This window comes from Dermochelys coriacea, chromosome 9, assembly GCF_009764565.3.
Source record: "Dermochelys coriacea isolate rDerCor1 chromosome 9, rDerCor1.pri.v4, whole genome shotgun sequence".
Taxonomy (NCBI): Eukaryota; Metazoa; Chordata; order Testudines; family Dermochelyidae; genus Dermochelys; species Dermochelys coriacea.
The window spans coordinates 103,182,063-103,202,191 of NC_050076.1; the positions used below are offsets into that span (position 1 = coordinate 103,182,063).

Sequence of the window (20,129 nt, forward strand, 5' to 3'; positions counted from 1 at the left end):
CAAGAAGATCCAATGTGCCGGAACAGCCCTGTGACCTGAACGTGCTCACCCAGTGCACAGAAGAACAGGAATGCCTGGGTAAAGCTGGTGTGGTGGGACTCTGCTCTGTGGCAGGATAAGGCAGCACAGGGTGCCTGCCAGGCAGATCCAGCGCTAAAAGAAAAAGGAATGAGGTAAAAGCCTCTACAATGCAGCATGCACGAACTGGATGTTTTCTATTTAAGTGAGTTCAAGTAACTGCTCTCTTGGCCTAACAAACCCCACAAAATCCATGCACAAATGATATAGTGATTTAATTCACTGCTGACAGGACCTTAGAAACCTGTGCACTTGGTCAGTGCGTTTAGAAATTAAAACACTATCTGACGCAGTGGTTCAGTCAAGTAAAGAAGTCATATAAATATCCCTATTTTTAACTTTACAGACCAGTAAACCAACCACTAATCAAACTCTGAAGTTAAGTAACCAGCAAGGCTTCGTATCTGCATTGTTTGTTTCTGAGAACTATTAGTACAACGGCATTTTTAAAAGAAATCAGAAAAAAAGAGCCCTGAGAAAAGACTGCACACGTCTCTCCTTGGTGCAAGGCGGTAAACGCGAACACCTTGGAACACTCAAGGAATTCTGAGTTTCAATACTAAGTCTCAGAAAAACAGAGCCAAACTTCCAGTCACACACAGAAAAGGACATAGGTGGTTTTTACCACTACAGGATTATGCTTAGGGGCTAATCTACATCAGAAGTGCTGTAGCAGCTTACACCACCTCCACAAGAGGCGCTAGCTATGTCGGTGGGTGAGCTGACCACACCGGTGCTTAGGTCAGTGTAATGTAAGTGGTTTAGTCACACTCCTGAGCGACATAACTTTATAGCAACATCAGTGATACACGATACAAGCCCTCAGGAAGCCAATATTTTACCATAGTGCAGAATAATTTCCTCACCTCCCCACCCACACTACAGTAGTCAAGTCAATAGTACAGCAATAACACTTAGCTGTTACATAGCACTGCTCACCCGTAGATCTCAAAGCACTTGAAAAGAGTGGGTGTCATTTCCTTTCTTTTACCGAGAGGAAATCAGGGCACAGAAAGCTGGAACAACTTGCTCAAAGGCACATAGTGAGGAAGGGGCACAGCTGGGACTAGAACCCACACATCAAAGCACCTAGTCCAGTGTCCCATCCAACAGATCACCCTTCCTCCCTGGAACAGTTCAGTCTGGGCCTGTGCTCCCACCTTATGGAAGCAGATGTACTGACGTTAATGTGAGACTGTCTTGTGAAAGAGATGATATGGCCAAAGCTACATAAAGAATAGCACCAAAAATGCCCAAAGCAACCCATTGGAGAGTCGATCTAAGCAATTTCCTGGCAAATCCTTCCTGTTGGGGTGCATATTGAAATAACGCTGTATCCCACTGCAGTTTGCTTTGCCTATAGTATTCAAGGGTTGGTCTAGTGTTCACTATGGGGGTGGCATATTTTTATCCTAAGTTTAAGGGTGTTTTTAGAGGAGTTACTGGTTCTGATTGCAGCTGCCAGGCACACAGAAGGGAGGCAGATTGATAACAGGGATCCAAAGAGAAGCCTGGCTAGGGATGTTCACGGACTGACTGCAGACATGCATGGAGACATGCACCAATGCTGTACTTCACCATGAAATGGCAGGGGCTCCCACCTTGAAATGTTTGGACACCCCCTTCAATGTCGGTGCATGTTTTACAACACTTGGGAAGAAGTTCAGTACGTTAGGAGGAGCCTCAGCTGCGGAAAAGTGACAATGGGGTATCAGATCCCGATTAGGATGCACTGGAATTGTCAGTATTTAGAGGGTCACACTGACACTGTCACACACTGGAGAAGGGATGGAAGACAACTCAGCCATTACTCCGAGATGTCATTCCAGAACCCTGTCGCTGCACCCAGAGCACAGAACTATTATTTTGTGTATGACAGTCAGAAATCATTTATCTAATATTTTTGTGGCACATAAAACTGCAGATTTTTAACATCCAGTGGGCCAAATCTATTACCTTACTCATGTGAGTAATCCCAGGATGTGGCCCAATATGTGTTTTGTTACAGTCAGTTCTTGGAAAGCAGCTACACTTCTTCCTCCACTGGGTCCCAATCTTGCGAGATGCAGAGTACCCTCAAGCCCTATTGAAATCAACGCTCGTTCAAGGCACTCAGCACTTCTTAAAATCTGACTCTGATTTAGAGCCTCTTTTGTTTTGCCATGAGAACAGTGAGCTGGATCTGTTGGCGAGGAACTGCTGTTATTTTCTAGCAACTTCTCTCTATTCTGGCTTTTACCAAAACGATTTACAGCATATCCTCTGAGAAGGAAAAATATTCTCCATCCATGCAGTTCCTTATAGCTGGCCTCGGTAAAAGAGATCATCACTTAAAGGTTTTTGGCGATCGCTCCTATCCTGACAGCATGGGGCCAAATACAGTTTCCAAAGGAGCACCCATTCCCCCAGTAAAACTGGGCACAGGAAAGCCCATTATTTACTCTACATTTATACTCCTCTGGTTCTTCACTCAATGGGTGCAAACTGTGTGCAACAATTCACTGTGGCCACAGGTACTCATCCGCTGTGTACTCTGAATGGGGGAGAAAATGTAAGTCACTTACCGTATAGAATTGTAATGAGGGAAATGGGCATGACTAGGATCCCAACCAACATATCTGCCACCGCCAAGGACATTAGGAAGTAGTTTGTGGCATTCTGTAGCTTTTTCTCCAAGGAGACAGCCATAATTACAAGGATGTTCCCACCAATAGTCAGCAGAATGATAACCAAAATCAGGAGGGCTGGCCAGTTCTTCTCCCTCATGGACACACGAGAGACTTCTCCCCACTCAGAGGCATTAAGAGGGTCGGACGTGGGCAAACTCTGATTCAGAGTCAAATTGCTGCTTAAGGGCCAAGCCATCAGACCACTGTGCAAACGAAAATCTAGCGTCACAGACACTGTCGTTAAGCTGACTAATATCCCAGTGCCACTTACAGTGCTCATTCTCTGGAGCTGATTTTCCTCTTTAATTGTTTCTCAATGTTAATTTCTTTTTCAAATGGAGGGTCCAAGGCAGCAGCCGAATTTCACAAAACCAGTGCCAGAAAATTGTTTGATCTTCCATAATGGACTAAACCTGACAGAAGTTAGAGTGGAACTCTTCTGGTTTTCCTCTGAGATGGGGTTAGATGACCACCGACTGGCAACCCAGAGGGACAGGAGATTTCATCATGTTCAACTCATTTTCATGTCCAGCACTCTGCAAAGAAAAGAAAAAGGCACCTTCTTTTTCACTGAAATCACAGTACACGCAAAATGCTCTACATCCCATGCAAATGGCATTCTCCTCCTTTCTCCTCCTGCTGGCTAGAATGTTCTCCAGACTGCAAGTAATTTATCTTATGGGGACAGACCATGCCTATAATTATGTAGGGGAAAAATCACATCAGTGTTTTCTGGCTGGTTAAAAGCTGATTATCGCTAATTAAATGTTTTGTGAAACCAGCAAAAGCAAGTCCGAAGAACGAGACATGTTTCAGTTGATAGCCACTGCACAGATCTTCAGTCTCGTATACAGTATCAGTTGTACGATGCTAGAAACTCCAACAAATGGTGATAGCATGGCAAAAGCGCAATATAAACTGTAATCTTCAATGGAAGTATTTGCATATAGCTTGTACGCTCAGAGATGAAACACAGGTGTCATTAAAAACACTGTCAAGTACCAGGGGGTAGCCGTGTTAGTCTGTAGCCACAAAAACAACGAGGAGTCCAGTGGCACCTTAAAGACTAACAGATTTATTTGGGCATAAGGTTTCGTGAGTAAAAACCCCACTTCGCTGAAGAAGTGGGATTTTTACCTACAAAAGCTTATGCCCAAATAAATCTGTTAGTCTTTAAGGTGACACCGGACTCCTCGTTGTTTTTATTAAAAACACTAGGACCAAAATGATTAATCCTGCCATAATAAAGGAGACTATATTTTGTATTTGTTTTGACAAACACATGGTAAATCAAACCTGACATATACTCTTATCTGACTCCATTGCTGCCAATCTTTCCAAATAAACAAACAATTAAAAACCAAAGAGGGAAGAAAGACAAACCTTTGCTAATCTAGACCAGTATTTTTACACTTATCTTCATCCCTCCCTTGCAGAAGGCAAGCACACAATGAATTCAGTGGCCCAAATCCTGTTCGCCTTACAGATGCAAGCTGACCCATCGCCCTGAGATTTCAGGGCTGCTCAGCCCCTTTGCCAGGGATATTTATTTTCAATTTAGAGTTCCTAAAAATCTGTTTTTTCAATTGACAAATTCTTTTTTCATAAATCGTTTAAGGCCAGAAGCGGCCATTGGATCAGCTACTCTGACCTCATGTATAACACAGGCCAGATAGTTTCACCAGGAACTCCCTCATTGATCCCAGGAACTTTTTTCTTAGGCCCCAGTTCAGCAAGGCACTTAGCTTCCCATGCTTAGCTGAATTGACTTAGCCTTAGTGACTCAATTGTTTTGACCTCTGATCCCGCACCAATGAAACCAATGGCAATTTTGCCATCCACTGTGCAGGAGCCAGGCCCCTAATGAAATGCAGAATTTCACCATCAGCAATGGGAAGAAACTATGAAAGAGGAGTACTAAGCATCTTAAAAAGAAAATATGCTGTTTTAGCACATTTCTCAGCTTCTTGTCATAACCTACAACACGCAAGTGACATTACACCATCATTTTAAAAATATGGACAGAAAAGACTCTAATATATTGTTTGTATGTGATCCATCACTTTGCTATCCAAGGATCAAAAAGCTAAATGTAATTTACAGGATTAAATTAAATGTTATATAAAAAAGATGTGCTCAGAGTCTTACAATAAAATGTTTAGCATTTACAGTGGCTTGGGTTACTTACTAATGGGTCTCACATGGAAAAACATTTCTTAAATGAGCAGAGTGTACAATGAACCCAGGTTTGCTTTTAAACTAGAGCTAATTACTTCCAAAGAGCTGCAGACCTCATAGTTAGGGAGAAGTCTGTGTAATTTGCACAGAAAATAGTAGTGCATCTGCACATGCAAATAAAGTGGTAAATCTCCGGTAACCACTTCTTTATGCAACTGTAGTGCTCTTAAAAAAAAATCCCCAGTGACTTGCCAGTAAATTGCAAAATACTTCCAAGATATTTGTATATAATACAACACTCACATTAAAATGATAAATGAAAACAGAGTTGGCTACAAACTGCTTTCCTTCTGCTAATGACATGCCACTTGGACTGTCTTAAAGCAGGGCATGAAGTTTTGCTCTGTGACCCCCCCCCATTAAAGTTAACAGAAATCTCCTGATGATCAGAAATTCAGAGGCCTTTCATCAGATACATACACTCAGCACTGAAACCAGTGGGAACTGTGCGCATGGGACTGATGACAAGATGAGACTCCTGATGTAACAAATGCTGATACATTATGTGCTATAAACTATTAACACTCCTAAATTAAACTTGCTCAACATGTTGAAAAAAGAATTTTTTCCCAATTATTCTAGTAAATTTTAAAAAAAACAATAACCCTCTGGGAAGTAGACTGGTGACTCCACCAAGCTCTCTGGCAGGGATCGACAACTTTTGGCCCGTGGCCCACCAGGGTAAGCCCCCTGGTTTCTTTACCTGCTGCACCCGCATGTTTGGTCGCTCGCGGCTCCCACTGGCCGTGCTTCTCCGCTCCAGGCCAATGGGGACTGCGGGAAGCGGTGCGGGTCGAGGGATGTGCTGGCCGCCACTTCCCACATGCCAAAGGTTGCCGATCCCTGCTCTGTGGGGTTCTTTGCAGTGTTAATGAGATATTCAGAATGTCACAGAAATCTACCAGCAGCACAAAACCCCAAGAACATTGATAGGTCTGACTGGAACATTAGAACCCAGATATCCAGAACAACAACAACAGGGTCAAAGAGCCAGGGCTTTACAGGAGGTAACCATTTCTTGTAGTATAGATTGTACCAATCCCATTGATGATTTGGGGCTCAATCCTGCAAGGTGCTGAGCACTCCAATCCCAGTCCTGGAAAGTGCTAATGTAGGTACCTCATTTTAAGCACTTAGGACCCAATCCAACTCCTAATGAAATAAATGTGTCTCTTTCCACTGACTTTAATGGGAGCTGGATTGGCTGTGTAAGGATTTAGGACTTGCAGGATTAAGCCCTCTATACTTTCTCATGAATTTGATTGGAGGCCATGTAATAGACAGCAGGATTATTCACCGTTGTGCCCTCAGTAACAGCTCAACTTTCAAACAAGCACCTCCAGGGGTTCCCCAATACCACCTCTGTTAGTTCTTTGGGCATTGTCTAGAACAGCGATACTCAGACCTCAGGCCTTCAGGAGCCAAATTAGCGATCAACATTCCCCACAAGAGCCACAGTGGTGTGAATCATTGTTTCATTACTCTCTCTAGATATTATTCTCACAGCAAAATGATGGACCAAGTGTTCTACAATTTGTTAATAACATAATAAAAACAACCTGACTAGTTAATAACTTAGATGGGTTAATAATGAAATCACACAGTGTCTTAATAGCATGTGCCGCAAAGAGCCGCAGGAGACACATTAAAGAGCCGCTTGCAGCTCCAAAGCCTCAGTCTGACTGGTCTAGAATAATGGGGCCCTAATCCCTGCCTGTGCTCCCCGAGTCTGCTGCAAGAGAAATAAGGACACCTGTAGGTTCTAAACATGCGAGTCACATGAGCCATGATGACTTCAATAACACTACGCACGCTAGTATAGCAGGAATTGCCACTAATGTCAATCTGATAGTAAGTGGGCCACGTTTATTGCTGCCACAATTTGGGACATGATCAGATTAAAGTACAATAAATCACTTCACTGAGAGAGCAAAGAAACACACTTCAAAACAATTAGAAAGAAAGAAATGCAGCAGGTTAAACAGAGACATTCAACAAATGTGATATTATGAAGAAGACACATGCAAATGTTCTCATGACAATCGGGGCACATGATATCAAGAAGGCTCAGTTCCAAATCAAGTCTCACTCTGGAAGATATCAGAATAATAAGCAAAAGGCAACACTTTAGAAGGGAAGCTGCCAAAACAATGTCATACTGGAAATGAATCACTTGGGTGGAAATGATGTCAGAAGCTGAATTAAAATTTCCCAGAGAGGAAAAGTCTTAAAGAGAAGCTAAAAATGAGAAGCAAAGAACCTGAAACTAAGTATTATTTTTCCCAATTTCATGAAAGCTCCCATCACATTAAATATCTTGGGCCCTAACATAATCCCAGCCCAATGGCCCAGGGATACCAGCCATTCTTACATGCCACAACAGGAGTTATCAACTGAGGAAGATTTCATGAAAAGAGGAAGATAAATCAATCTTTACAGACTAAATGAGAAAATCTTCCAACAGGCCTTGAATACAAAGGAATTCAGGCAGACATCCCCCAGCAGGGAGCTCTACCATGGGTTTCCTGAAGCAAAAGGTCTCATCCCAAAACCAATCAGGACTGAAAGTTGGGATGGACACAAAGGGCAACTTGCTAAGTCCTATATCCAACCCCATGTCCAGAAGACAATTCTTCCATGACTAACATTACACCACAGCGAGGAGGCTGATATAGGCACACTGAGGCAACACTGGAGTAGACAAAAAGAAAAAAATCACTCACTCATTCCTCACTTTCAGGTTTCAAAATGAAGCCTCTGTTCTTCAGATATTAATGGGCTGTGAAACCTTGAGTGCACAGAGCCATGTTTGATTCCCCACCACTGGAATTAAATAAAATGACTACAAATAGGAGAAAACCATTTAGCGGGAAGACCTGAGGAAAGCAGACTTCCCTACTCGCCGCCTTGCTGTAAATGAGCTGATTGCGCCTTCGTGAGCCACTTTGTACGCAAAGTGTGTTTTCCAGATCTGGTGGAAATATATTCTAATTTCCTATAAAGAAAAATAATTGAACACTGAAATCCAGCTCATCATCTCAGCATTCTGCTTCTCTGTATATGTCAGTAATTAGAACTGTACACATCATTATAGCGATAGAACAATTTGACTATGAAATTCAGGAACTGAATTAAAGTTGGATTTAGGGCTGGAAGGGTAAACAATTAACCATATTCTCCAATTTCCAGTTTTGCTGAGAAACATGGAATTGTTTCTTTTAAACTTGGCCCATTAGCCTGGCTATTATTAACAGGGACAGGGGAGAAGAAGCCATTAGTACTGTAGCACAGAGGTTCTAGCAAAATGGAAGGAAATGCACTGAACTATTATAACACCAAGGGACCTAAAATATGCTCAATGTTTTTTGGGCACAATTATGAGACCAGCATTAAAACCTGTGGGGCATATTTGTGCAGACTCTAGAACAGCTGAGTGCACAGAACGTGGTGCAGAGTGCGGCTGAAAGTGCTCCTGAATGATAAGAGTAGGAGCCCACAAGTTTCCCTTTCAAACCAATCAAAAGCTCTGCCCAGCAGGCCAGGCCACAAAAAACCTCCAGCACTTTCATTGGCTCTCTTTACACCGAAGCGGCCAGCTGGTGAGAAGATGGTAGCCGATCGGTACAAAGAACCAGGTGTATGGGGGAAGACAGCCCTTAAATTGTTGGGAGTCCCAGTCTCCACGGACAGCTGTTGCCTGTTGGCTATTGCATCCCATGGTCTCCATAAATGAAGAGAAGAGGCACCAGGTTCTGCAGAGTTCCAATCACGTCGGTCTCCTCAGCCCCAGAGTGCCCCACATCTCAATCTCCTTTCCCCCAAGCTCAAAAATCCTCAGCATCAGCTGGGCAAGCTGTGCAGAACTAGCATACATGGGAACAAGGGGTTAATACCTGTGTGACTTAGGTGCAACTGGGCACAAGGATGTGAGCCATCGGAAAGAAAAGATGCCAAAGAAAAAGGAAGCACTGTTCTTAGCCCATTAAAATGCTTCCACACTGCACTCATTTATTCTTGCTCCATTTGGATTGCATACTTCCAACCACTAACCAGGAAAATGCCATATTGTCTGTGCATGAACTTGTAGCAAAGACTATTAACCTTGCACAGCTTTGCACGTGGGCTTGGTCCTGACCTTTCTAACACTGGTTTTATTTATGCCAGCATAACTTCACTGACTTGAGCTGTTCGGGAGCAGTATGTTCTATACTGGGCAGAGGTGAGACAGTTGCTCACTCAGAAAAAGGATACCCTGGAACCGTCTCACCTCAATACCTGATCCACTCTGCTCAATAACCAGTTCTTCTCACTTGCTTATCTAGACATGGTTTGAGGCAAATTTTGTCCCTCGCTCTCTGGCACTAGGGCAGTTTTGGATCCAAGTGCTAATATCTGTGTTATAGTCAAGGAGTGGGTAACAAAGACAGTTTGGGCTTGTTCTTGTTGCCACTGAAATCAAAGGCAAAGTTCCAATCAGCGTAAGTGAAAGCACAGCTGGACTATTCTCTTCTGTAATACCACTGTTCTAGTTCAGATTGCTAATACACCTCTACCCCGATATAACATGGTCCTCAGTCGCCAAAATATCTTACCGCGTTATAGATGAAATCGCGTTATATCGAACTTGCTTTGGCCTCAAGCATTTCCATTATTAATAGTCAGCAAATCATTTTTGTTAGAACTAACAGGGTGTATGCAATACCTCCACACTCCTCCTTGTCCCCTGACTACCCCCTCCAGAGACACCCCGCCCCTAACCAGCCCTCCCAAGACCCCACCCCCATCTAAGCCCCCCTCCTCCTTGTCTCCTGACCACCCCCTCCTGAGATTCCCCCCATCTCTAATCATTCCCAGGACCCCACCCCCTACCCAATCCCCCTGCTCCCTGTCCCCTGACCACCCCAGGAGACCCTCTGCCCTTTTCCAACCCCTCGGCCCCAGCCCGGCACCCTTAACATGCCACTCAGAGCAGCGTGTCGGAGCCAGACACTCTGACATGCTGATCCACTGGAGCGTGCAGTTCTGACCCCCAGAGTGCTGCTTTACCGTGTTATATCTGAATTCATGTTATATTGGGTCGTGTTATACCGGGGTAGAGGTGTATGTCCTCTTGGAACAGAAATGTCTTAGAAAAGTTATAAGGACGGAAAGCCATTTCAGAAGTGCAATGTATTTTGACCTAGGCGATAGCTGACTGTAAGAATCTATAGAGAGACAAGGTGGGTGAGGTAATTTGCATAGAATTAATGTCCCTTGCAGATTTTTCCCCCTCAGAAAATAGATTCTGCCAGGGAGGCACTGCAGTTACAACTTTCACCCACCAGGGACTGCTGTGGCATCAGAAAAGAAGGCAGCTGGCTCTGGGCTGGAGCAGCCAGCTGCTGAGAGGAAGGAGGAGAGGCTGCCTTCTTCACAGCGCCCTGCCTGCGGGGCCAGGTGAGAGGTGATGGGATATCAGGGGAATATACAGAGTGGGGCACATTGGGGGGTCATATAGACGGGGGGCAAGGGCATAGAAGCTAGTGGGGTGACAGCACTAAGCCAGGGGCTGAATGAGAGTGGGGGTGCAGAGACACATGGGGATGAGGCAGAGTGCCTGACTGAATGAGAGAGGCTAGGGGTCAACCAGGGTCTGCATGGGAAGGCTCCCCAATTCCCTAACAATCCCTGCCCCCCCAAATACCCTGTTCCATACTTCTCTCACCCACAACCAACAACCTTCCAGGTTCACTCCCAGGCTCCTTTCCAGAAATGACTTCCCTCTCCCTCAGCTTCTCCATTACCACCGACCCCCCAAGACTTTGCACTGTTTCTGAGGTGTGTGGGAAATATGGCTCTATACTGTAGTTTAAATGAATTATTATTCAGAGTTCTATATGAATATGCCTAGTAAGGAATCTATTTGTCAAAAAACATTTCCTGAATCTTTTTTGTTGTCTGTATTATTACAGATGTACTTGCTGACAGGCATATTGAAATAAATTACCAAAATAATTTATATGGGCAGGATTATATTGTGTTATTTTGACAAATAAAATATGCAGAATTTTAAAATATTGTGTGCATAATTTTTAATTTTTTTTGGAACAGAATTCTCCCAGGAGTATTTATTGGAACAACTTGTGTTGATGAGAGAGACAAGCTTTTGAGCTTACACAGAGCTTTTCTGCAGGTCTAAGAACATATGTTAAGACAATACAGGAGACTTTCCACCTAAGTTCATTTTGCATAATACATAAACCTTAACTGTATAGTGGGGCTGAAGGCTGAGCTTCATATGGAAAATCAGCCAACATTATTCAGCACCTAGAAATTAGATTAATTTTTTTATATAAAACAAAAATTGGTTTCTGGGTTTAAGCCATCAAATAATTTTCCTGCTGTATCTTTTAGTAACCATGAGGGGAAAGGCCTCTGACTAATTCCTTCAGCTACAGTCTTCTAAGCACATCACCATTGCATAAAATAATTAATATTTTATTAATGAATTTTACATATAATTTAAAATTTATCTCTATAACTTTAAACTAAAAGTTTACACCTATCACAAATTTTGCTAAATTACCATCAAAGGGAAGATGCTAGATTTTGAGGCCTATTGTCAATTCAGATCAATAAATTATTATTATTCTTAAAATAATTGTTAGACATCAACAGAGAAAATTCTGTTCTGTGCCATTCTTCTTTTTGGTTGGAGTGGGTGAGTGGCAAATACTAGAATTCTTTGGTCTTCTAAGCCTGATCCCTGGTGTACTGAAGCTAGAGTAACATTTTTGTTTGTATTCTACTGAGAATGCCTGAATTATTTAAAGTGAGAGTTTGGGAGGCTGCACATCAGAGATGGTCTGGGAGACAGAGTCAAGGGAAAGCTAAAGTCAAGTATGCACCTTAGCCTGCAGTACTGGGGCTTTAGCAGGGATGGAGTGACTTTCAGAAAGGTCTGCCATTGATGCTGTGCCACTAAAAGAAAATAAAGTAACTCAGACTTTCTTGGGATCAATATTATTTTTTCCTTAGATATTGATATATTTGTCTTTAACTTTATATTTGTCTTTAACTTTATAGCTTAGCAAAGATTTGCAGACCCTTATTTTCTCTGAAGAAAAACAGCTCTCTCATGATAAATTTTCAATATTTTTCTTTGAAATGGACTAGATCAAAGCACATTAAAGAACTGTTAATGCACATCAGCAGGGTCCACATGGGCAGTTAATCCACACCAGGCTATTACAGGGTATATTCACACCCCAACTTCAGCAAACTAAACATTTGTGTAGACAAATCCGAAAACTAACCAAGGACCCAAGATGCAACTTTATGCCTAAGAGTTCTCTTGAGGGTTTCCTGGGAATTGGGGCCCAGAAGCTAGTGCTTGGTTTGGGTGTATCCTTTCATAGCAGGTACTTGGTACATTCTCCAAAGTTGTTCGGCGCCACCAACATAGTCAGGAAGATTGTAGCAGTTCTCACAGAAGGTAAAGGAGACGATCAATGTAAAGAACATTTAGCAGAATTTCAAGGACTCTTCACTGAAGAAAACTTTGTCTCAATTTTTTTTCTTCCTGGTGCAGCAAAGTATTATTTAATGACATGCACAGTAAACAAAGAAAAAAATCATTATTCACTGCAAGAGAAAAACAGATTAGTTTAAACCTAGGATCAGTTAATTATATTTCTTTGGGTCATAATTATGAATCACTATAATTCCTCCCCAAAACAAATAGCATTAATTTCCCTCTCCATATCTTCCCTAATACTGTGTCAATAAGACACTAATTTATTTTCAATGAGGGGGGTGCCTTCAACACAAAAACTCAAAGAAAACAGCTTAATCTATCCTCAGTAGGCAGGACCAGGTTCTCTCTCTCGCCTTTAGTTCCTAATCCTGAGCGATGTGAAGCAACCCAAAAACACACTCAGTACCTATCACAATCAAGTCCTTAAAGATCACAAGTGGTAAATGTGCTACTCAGCTCAAATAGATGATCAGTGCAGCGTCATGGCTCAGGGTCTTATCTAACCTACTGCCACTGATATTTACTAAACTGAGCAATGCTACTCTTTCTTTTTTTGTACATGGTATCTAGAAGAACAAATCTATTAACAATTTAATGACATCTCTTTTTCATACGATAGTCACAGTGGCTTGACATTCACCCCTATACAGAGAGCCAGGTCAAGGACACCATTCTGTTTGCCTTAAGTGTTGCAGAGGCTTTATACTGGCTTTTTATGTGTGGGGAGAATTTCACTCCGGAAGTGTATATATTATATGGTACACTAAATTGTGATGGTATGCAAAAAACCATTTGGCTTGTGAGCTGTCTCTGGCCTGATTCAGGAAAGCATCCCTAGTGAGAACAGCATTTAAACATGTATTTGCGTCCCATTGACGTCAACGGGATTTAAGCAAATGCTTATGGTTAATCAGCTTTCCAGATTCAAGGCCTCTGTGAGCATTCTCTTCTCTTTGTCACTGCAGGGACCACAGTCATGCTGCCATTGGAGACATTCTCACTCAAGTACAGCTGGGTGGGACATTTGTGTTTCAAGTTGACGGAATGGGATGTTTCGCTGAAGACAAAATCCTTTTGTAGAGAGGTATCAGTTTTCACAAAACTTTAATCAGGAAGACTTTTGGGTCAGGGGCAGGAGAATGAGAGACACGTATCGCCGGGAAGTTAAGGTACTGGATAGGTGAGACCAAGGCTCAAGTTCTACTCTACTTGCTTCGGAATGAAAAAGCTCTTCTCTGAATCAGGCTGAGCAAGGATTTGGCCACAGCTCTCCTACATCCCAGGCCAGCGCCCCAAGCACTGGACTACAGACACATACTTCCAGTTTTGTGGAAGGGTTTTGTTTTTATTCCATTGTGGAACAAAAACACATTTGGAAACTTTGAAAGTTGGCATGAAATGGAATTGTCGTCCTATGGTCAAGCTCCTACTTTCAAGTCCCTTCTTACCTTTAGCAGAGACAGTCATGGTATGTTTTTCAGATAATCTCCTTCGGGAATCTTCTGTGTTAGTTTTTCATCCCAAATCTCAACTCTCAATGCTGCCATATTAAAGAGCACATTTCAATTTTTTCTGTTTAGCTCTGACTCCCTCACACTCGGCTGCCATTAGACAATCCATCGTCCTTGCCTGTCCAGCTCCCCAGCTCCTGTGTCTTGGGATGGAAACCAGCTCTTGCTCTTTCCACTCAGGGAGTCCACCCAAATGTTCACGCCCTCAAAAACTATTAGTTTCTTGTGTCTCTTGTGCTCTGAGAGGCCAATATAAATGCCGGCCACCTAGAGCGAGGTTACATTAAACCCAGATTTATAAAAAAAACAACCTGAAGAGTTTGATTGGCATAGCTCATATTTAGGATGAGCAGCTTGTTGGTGCTCTAATCTGTGTATACAAAATATAAAAGCATATACCAGAATATACACATACACACATATTTTAGGGAAGGAGAGTGAGGATTCATCTATCATTTCATAAAACCCATTCCTCAGCTTTCACATCAAGCAAGAGATCTGTCCAATATATTTCTGTTTGGGCCATTTTTTTTGTTTTTGGTCTTCACTCCAATTTTCTGTGTTTTCACAAATTATCCCAATTTTGAAACATCACTCATTCACTACCTGAAGAAATGGGGAGAGAGCATGTGACTAAAATAATCTTAAATGTTCAAAAATATAATCTAGGTAATTGGTTTTTGGTATCCTCTCAACTATGCCATAACTTTGTGCATAACATGGGCCATATGTTACCGTGGCCACTGGATTCAGATGTCTTAGCTTCTAGAACTTGAATTCTGTTAATTTTCACGGCTACAAGTCTCTAAGACTCTCAGCTAAATTTCTAAGAGATTGCTGCCTGCCAGGAGACTTTAGAGGGTTAAATTACTTCAAGTTCAAAAATTATTTCCCAGTGAGAACATCAACCTTTAAAGAGAGTCATTAGGACTTATTACTTCTGATGGTGTAGTCTGTGGTAGGTAACTGAATCGATTTTACTGGGACAGTATTCTGGTGATTTCGACTCAAAAGCTACCCAAAAATACTCATTCTCTGAACATGTTCTTCATCTACAGCCACTTATTGTTTTGAAAAATAAGCATTGCTAGATAAGGTGAGGCCCCAGATCCACCATAATCATTTGTAGGAAGCTGTACAGTGTCTCCTCAAAAATAAAGCTTAGAAATAGATCCCACCTAATAACCCTATCAAAATCTAACCTTGATTCATGTCATCCCATCCAGCCTTTGTGCCAAGGATTCCATGTTAACTAAGAAAAAACATCCTACATTCAGCTCTTCATTTAAGTTAAAATCCCCAAATTAGTTATTGTTTGGTTTGGAATGAAGCCTTAAAATAACAATTTTCCACATTGCTGGCTTTAAACAGATGTTCTTGTTGTGGTGTACGAATGCTGTTGAGTGCTGAAGACCTTTTAGCTACTCTGCAGCCAGAAAACTATTTTTTTTCCCCAGAACGAATGGAGCTCTTTGTTGTTTTTCTTCTGGGAAAGATTAGGAAGCTAGGTAGGAAGAATAATGGGGTCACATGTTCTCTCCGTCACTTCCTACAAACGTGCACTTGATTGTAACACTGTTTCTGTTCGCAATTAATGTTGTTTCGGATGCCCAGAATATGTGTAGCTGAGTCCTGTGTGGCATCTCTAGTGCTGTACATTCAGTCACAGACATTTATACTGTCACAGTTGCACACTTCGGTTTCTCTACATTCTAATTGTTTTAATGCCAACTGTTGATGCATCTTTTCCTTAGATAGGAAGAACTTGTTACTCATATTCCTCATTTCTCTCTGCTGCAACTTAAATTTGAATGCACCGTCACATGGATTTCTCTAATTCACGTCCTTGCAGAGGTGTTTATTTTAAACTACAAAATGTTTGATGGATATTTTCAGCCCGCTGTGACTGCAGGGTGATAACAGGGCTTATGCTAACCCTCCCAAGTTTTAGGTATTGCTTGGACTTCTTTAGAAAAATCAGATAAACAGGAAGAAGAAAATAAAAAGGCAGCCACAACAAAGAATTTGTCTAATGAACCGGAAAATTGCTCACAGTTTTTACCACAAATGTAATTAAACCCTAGTAATGAGGTAAATGTTCTATGACTAAAAGTTAGTGTTATTCACAAAAATGCATGCTTTCAGAGCAGGTGACATTAATCAGGAGAAGAGGTATTATTGAACGAAGAAAGGGGCTATTATATTTCCCTCTATTTTACTGCGTGACAACAGTAGCTGTAAGAATCAGTAAACCATTAGAATCTGCAGCAACAACCAGCTAAAGACAACTACTGAAAGGCTAAAATTCCAGCATGAGAGAGAATGAGAGAGAAACCTTTGGGTCAGATGTGACTCTCTTACACGGGCAGTTGTGGTCTAGGGACAGGAATTTGGGGCTGAGACCTGAGAACTGCTGATTGCTAATTACATCTCGCCTAGGAGGCTGGCTCTGCATGTGCGTGGAATTATGCTGCCCTCCGGTAACTGGTCTAATATTAACTTGGATTTGAATAGAGTCTGGGAGTGGCTGGGTCATTACACATATTGAATCTATTTCCTTAAGTTAAGTATCCTCACACCTTCTTGTCAACTGTCTATATGGGCCATCTTGAATATCACTACAAAAGTTGTTTTTCTCCTGCTGATAATAGCTCATCTTAACTAATTAGTCTCTCACAGTTTGTATGGTAACTTCCAACTTATCTGTATGTGTATATATATATACACATCTTACTATATGTTCCATTCTATGCATCCGATGAAGTGGGCTGTAGCTCACAAAAGCTTATGCTCTAATAAATGTGTTAGTCTCTAAGGTGCCACAACTATCGCTGTTCTTTTTGTGGATACAGACTAACATGGCTGCTACTCTGAAAACTGGTCTAATATTGTGGATACAGGACTGACCAACTTCAAGCAGCATTCACTCCTGCTCAGTTTTCAGACTGGGAATCTGAAGGATCGCTAACAGACACTAGCCCTTGTGCACCTCCCCTTGCCAGCTGGGGAGGAGCGTTGGTATGGCCCTAAGGTGGGAGGGCATGATACCCTAGAAGCAGCATTCCTCCAGTCCAGACTCAGGCATTTACCCCTTGGCTCCACCGAGGCTCTTAAAATGCTCCTATAGACGTTCCATCAATATTTACAGAGAAGCTGATTCAGTTTTCATGGCTGTAGAGAGTGTCTAAAATCCCTTCCCCATGTTTTTATGACAGTGTCTGGTGGGAAGTTTTCCTAAGGGATCACACAGGATTATTGTCGGGAGCTTGTCATGTTGCCCACTAATTATTTGCACACTGGTTGCAAAGCTCCATCACTGCACCGGCCACACAGTCTAAGGAGTGAGGGCACGTTCACCTGCGCCATAGACTCTGGACTTTCAGGGATAAATAGTTCACTGGGTTTTTTTTAACTTCTGCCAAAAACGGTGACCCACAAGCATCCTGCTTGGCTATATTACCTGTAGTCTGGCTCCTGAATGTTTGCTATTCTGATGGGGAGACATGCGGCACGTCTTCAGGCTGCTGTTTATTATGGGCTCGGCTCCCAAAGGCAAAAAGAGAGAGCTGATTTTTATGCAAATTAGGTGCAGCAGCTTTGGAAATCATTTATTAAGGGAGAAAATGGATCAATGGTATTGAAATAAGGCATGTTCCATCGCTTTCCTTCTGGAGCCATTTTCTTCTCAGCGTTGTTTTCACTGTGACCAGGGCCAAAAAAACCCCCACCGTTATTGGGGAAACAACAATTAATTACTTTTTCTCATAATACTATATATTATATTTTGTGAGTTGCAAAGTAATTAACTCTCCTTGTCACCTGTAGGTGGGAGGAAGGGAACAGATCTGCAGGTTTCATGGCCTTTGTTGTTAATATAAAATAATTGAGATGAGATATTGTGGATACAGGACTGACCAACTTCAAGCAGCATTCATTCCTGCTCAGTTTTCAGACTGGGAATCTGAAGGATCATTGGGATATTAATATTTCTTCTCTCTTCTGGGATAATGGAAAATAAGAACTAGAGCTAAACTCTGCTCTCACTGGCACCCATACAACCCCAATGCCTTCAGCTTCAGCATTCCTGGGCTCTTCTCCCACCTAATGCTCTCTTGCTACTTCTTTGGGCCTTATGGATGGTTAGTAAAGGAGGGAAGAGTATAGCCCTTTGGATGTTAGATGAAGCAGTGATCTGAGGAAAGGTAAGCCAGAGAATTGCTTAGAGATATTAAAAACTGAGAACTGTAATAATATGGCATGAGAGCTTTAAAAACCCCAAAGCAGTTTACTCTGGGAGATTCAGACACTTTCAGGTCCAGATGGATCAGTGTCACTGAAAATGCAGAGAGCCAGCGCTGCTTTGATTTTAACTATATAGCACTTGGTTACTACAATACTAAAGGAAGTCCTAAGAGACAGATGGAAAAGGAACCCTTAACTTCCTTATAATGAAGAACAAAAGGGCAATGTTAGACAGGAACATTACAGATCTAGTCTTTACATTCTTTGGGACTTGCTCACACTCTTGATTTTAATAAATTGATAAGAAAGAGCAGACTCTGTTTTAAGAACTGGGTATTTTCAATATTCTGTTTCTTTCATGTATCTAGGCATGCTAGATCATGCTGAATATTTTAATTCAAAGCATTCCCCACATTTGTTCTTAAACTGCGTTTTTAACATGACATTAAATTACATTTTGTTCTTCAACCACCTTAATTCCTTCTTTAACTTCCAAATTCCATTCTCTGAAAGCACAGTCTGATGATTAACCCAAAGTCCGACACAATATATTTCTTCTTATCAAGAGAACAACAATGCCAGAAGAAATCTGTTCAGATACCTAAAACTGCTACACGAAGCAAACAATTTTTAAGAAGATGAAATTAGATTGAATACCATCTGAGAAATGAGAAATATCGGCTGACTAAAACTCATTAAACAAACACAGTGAAGGCTTTGCCAAGTTAGTTTTTATCAGCATGAATCTGCATGCCGGAGCAGCCTGGCTGAATGGAAGGGCCATGGCTCAACTTTCTTTGATCCAAAGGCAATCACAATGTAGGAGGGAAAATAAAGAGGAAAACCAGCCAGATGCGGCACAAATACATCATAGAAGGAACAGAGCTGCAGTGGGGAGCTTGCGCCCCTGTGGCCATGTGTGGCCTCAGCCCCCCAGGCTGGCCCTGTCCCTGCAGCCCTGTCACCATCCCCACCCCGTCCCCTCCCAATCCCCATGTTTCTAATTCTGCCCTCTCTCTTCTCTCACACGGCCCAGTCTTGTCCCATTCCTCTGCAAGTGCCTTCCTCTCCACACATCACCCCACCCTCCCAGCTTTTCCTCCTTCCTCCTCTGCCCCGGGGATTGCCTAGTCCTATTGCAGCTCCTTCTACCCTTGCCTCTGTTCCCTGCCAATGCCCCATTCTCCTCCTCCTCTCTGCCTGCCCTGAATCTTTCTCTTCCCACCGGAATGCAATGGGAGTAGCAGCCTAGGTCCCCTCCGGTGGTGTAGAAAGGTCCAGGCTTTCCCCGCAGATTAGTTTCCTGCTCATTAACAGTTCCATGTATGTGTGTACCTCACATTACAGCTCAGAGATGCCACTGTGCCCCTCCTCTCTTTAGCGCTGCCCCCAAACCTGCAAGGGTTGTTCATCCCGTCACCCAGATTTGACCACACTGTTCAACATCTGTCCCTGAAACATAGGCTTCCTGCAGAAGTCCAAGATGATCTTGACTTCCTCTTATCTTTTTCCTCCTAAAGTTCGCTTCCTTGTTTTCCATCTCTTTCCATCTTGCACCAACTCCTTCCTTGTCTCACTGCCCATTTCCATCTGGATATATTTTCATTATTCAGTATGTCACCAATGTTCATTTCCATTTTCACTATTCCTAGAGCCAGTTGAATGCTTTCATGATATTCTTTCCCCACAACAAAAGTGGCTTTTTGACCAAACTATTGCAATGTGGTGAAGATTTTTTGTCTTTTCAGTAAAAATACAAATCATTTTTGTTCTATTATGTTTTTCCTCCTTTTGGTCTTCTTTCCTTTCCCCCATTTTTCCAGTGGAAGAAAAGGGGGGAGTAGGAAATTGAATTGAGACTGAAGACCCTCAATC

General features: G+C 42.3%; 1 protein-coding gene across 13 annotated transcripts in view; it reads right to left on the reverse strand.

The window, feature by feature from the left end:
• The window catches only part of HTR2C (5-hydroxytryptamine receptor 2C), a 435,189-nt gene that overhangs the window by 58,451 nt on the left and 356,609 nt on the right, over window positions 1–20,129 (reverse strand). For 7 of the 13 annotated variants that reach the window (XM_043492300.1, XM_043492297.1, XM_038416390.2 and 4 more), the window contains one exon: window positions 2,643–3,283. The exons of 5 other annotated variants lie outside the window; for them this stretch is intronic. In XM_043492300.1, the coding sequence (XP_043348235.1) occupies window positions 2,643–3,027 (385 nt within the window). In that variant the 5' untranslated portion in view covers window positions 3,028–3,283. Of the gene's footprint in view, window positions 1–2,642; window positions 3,284–9,252; window positions 9,604–20,129 lie in introns of those variants that run through there. One more of the 13 variants, XM_043492303.1, reaches the window with a different exon arrangement.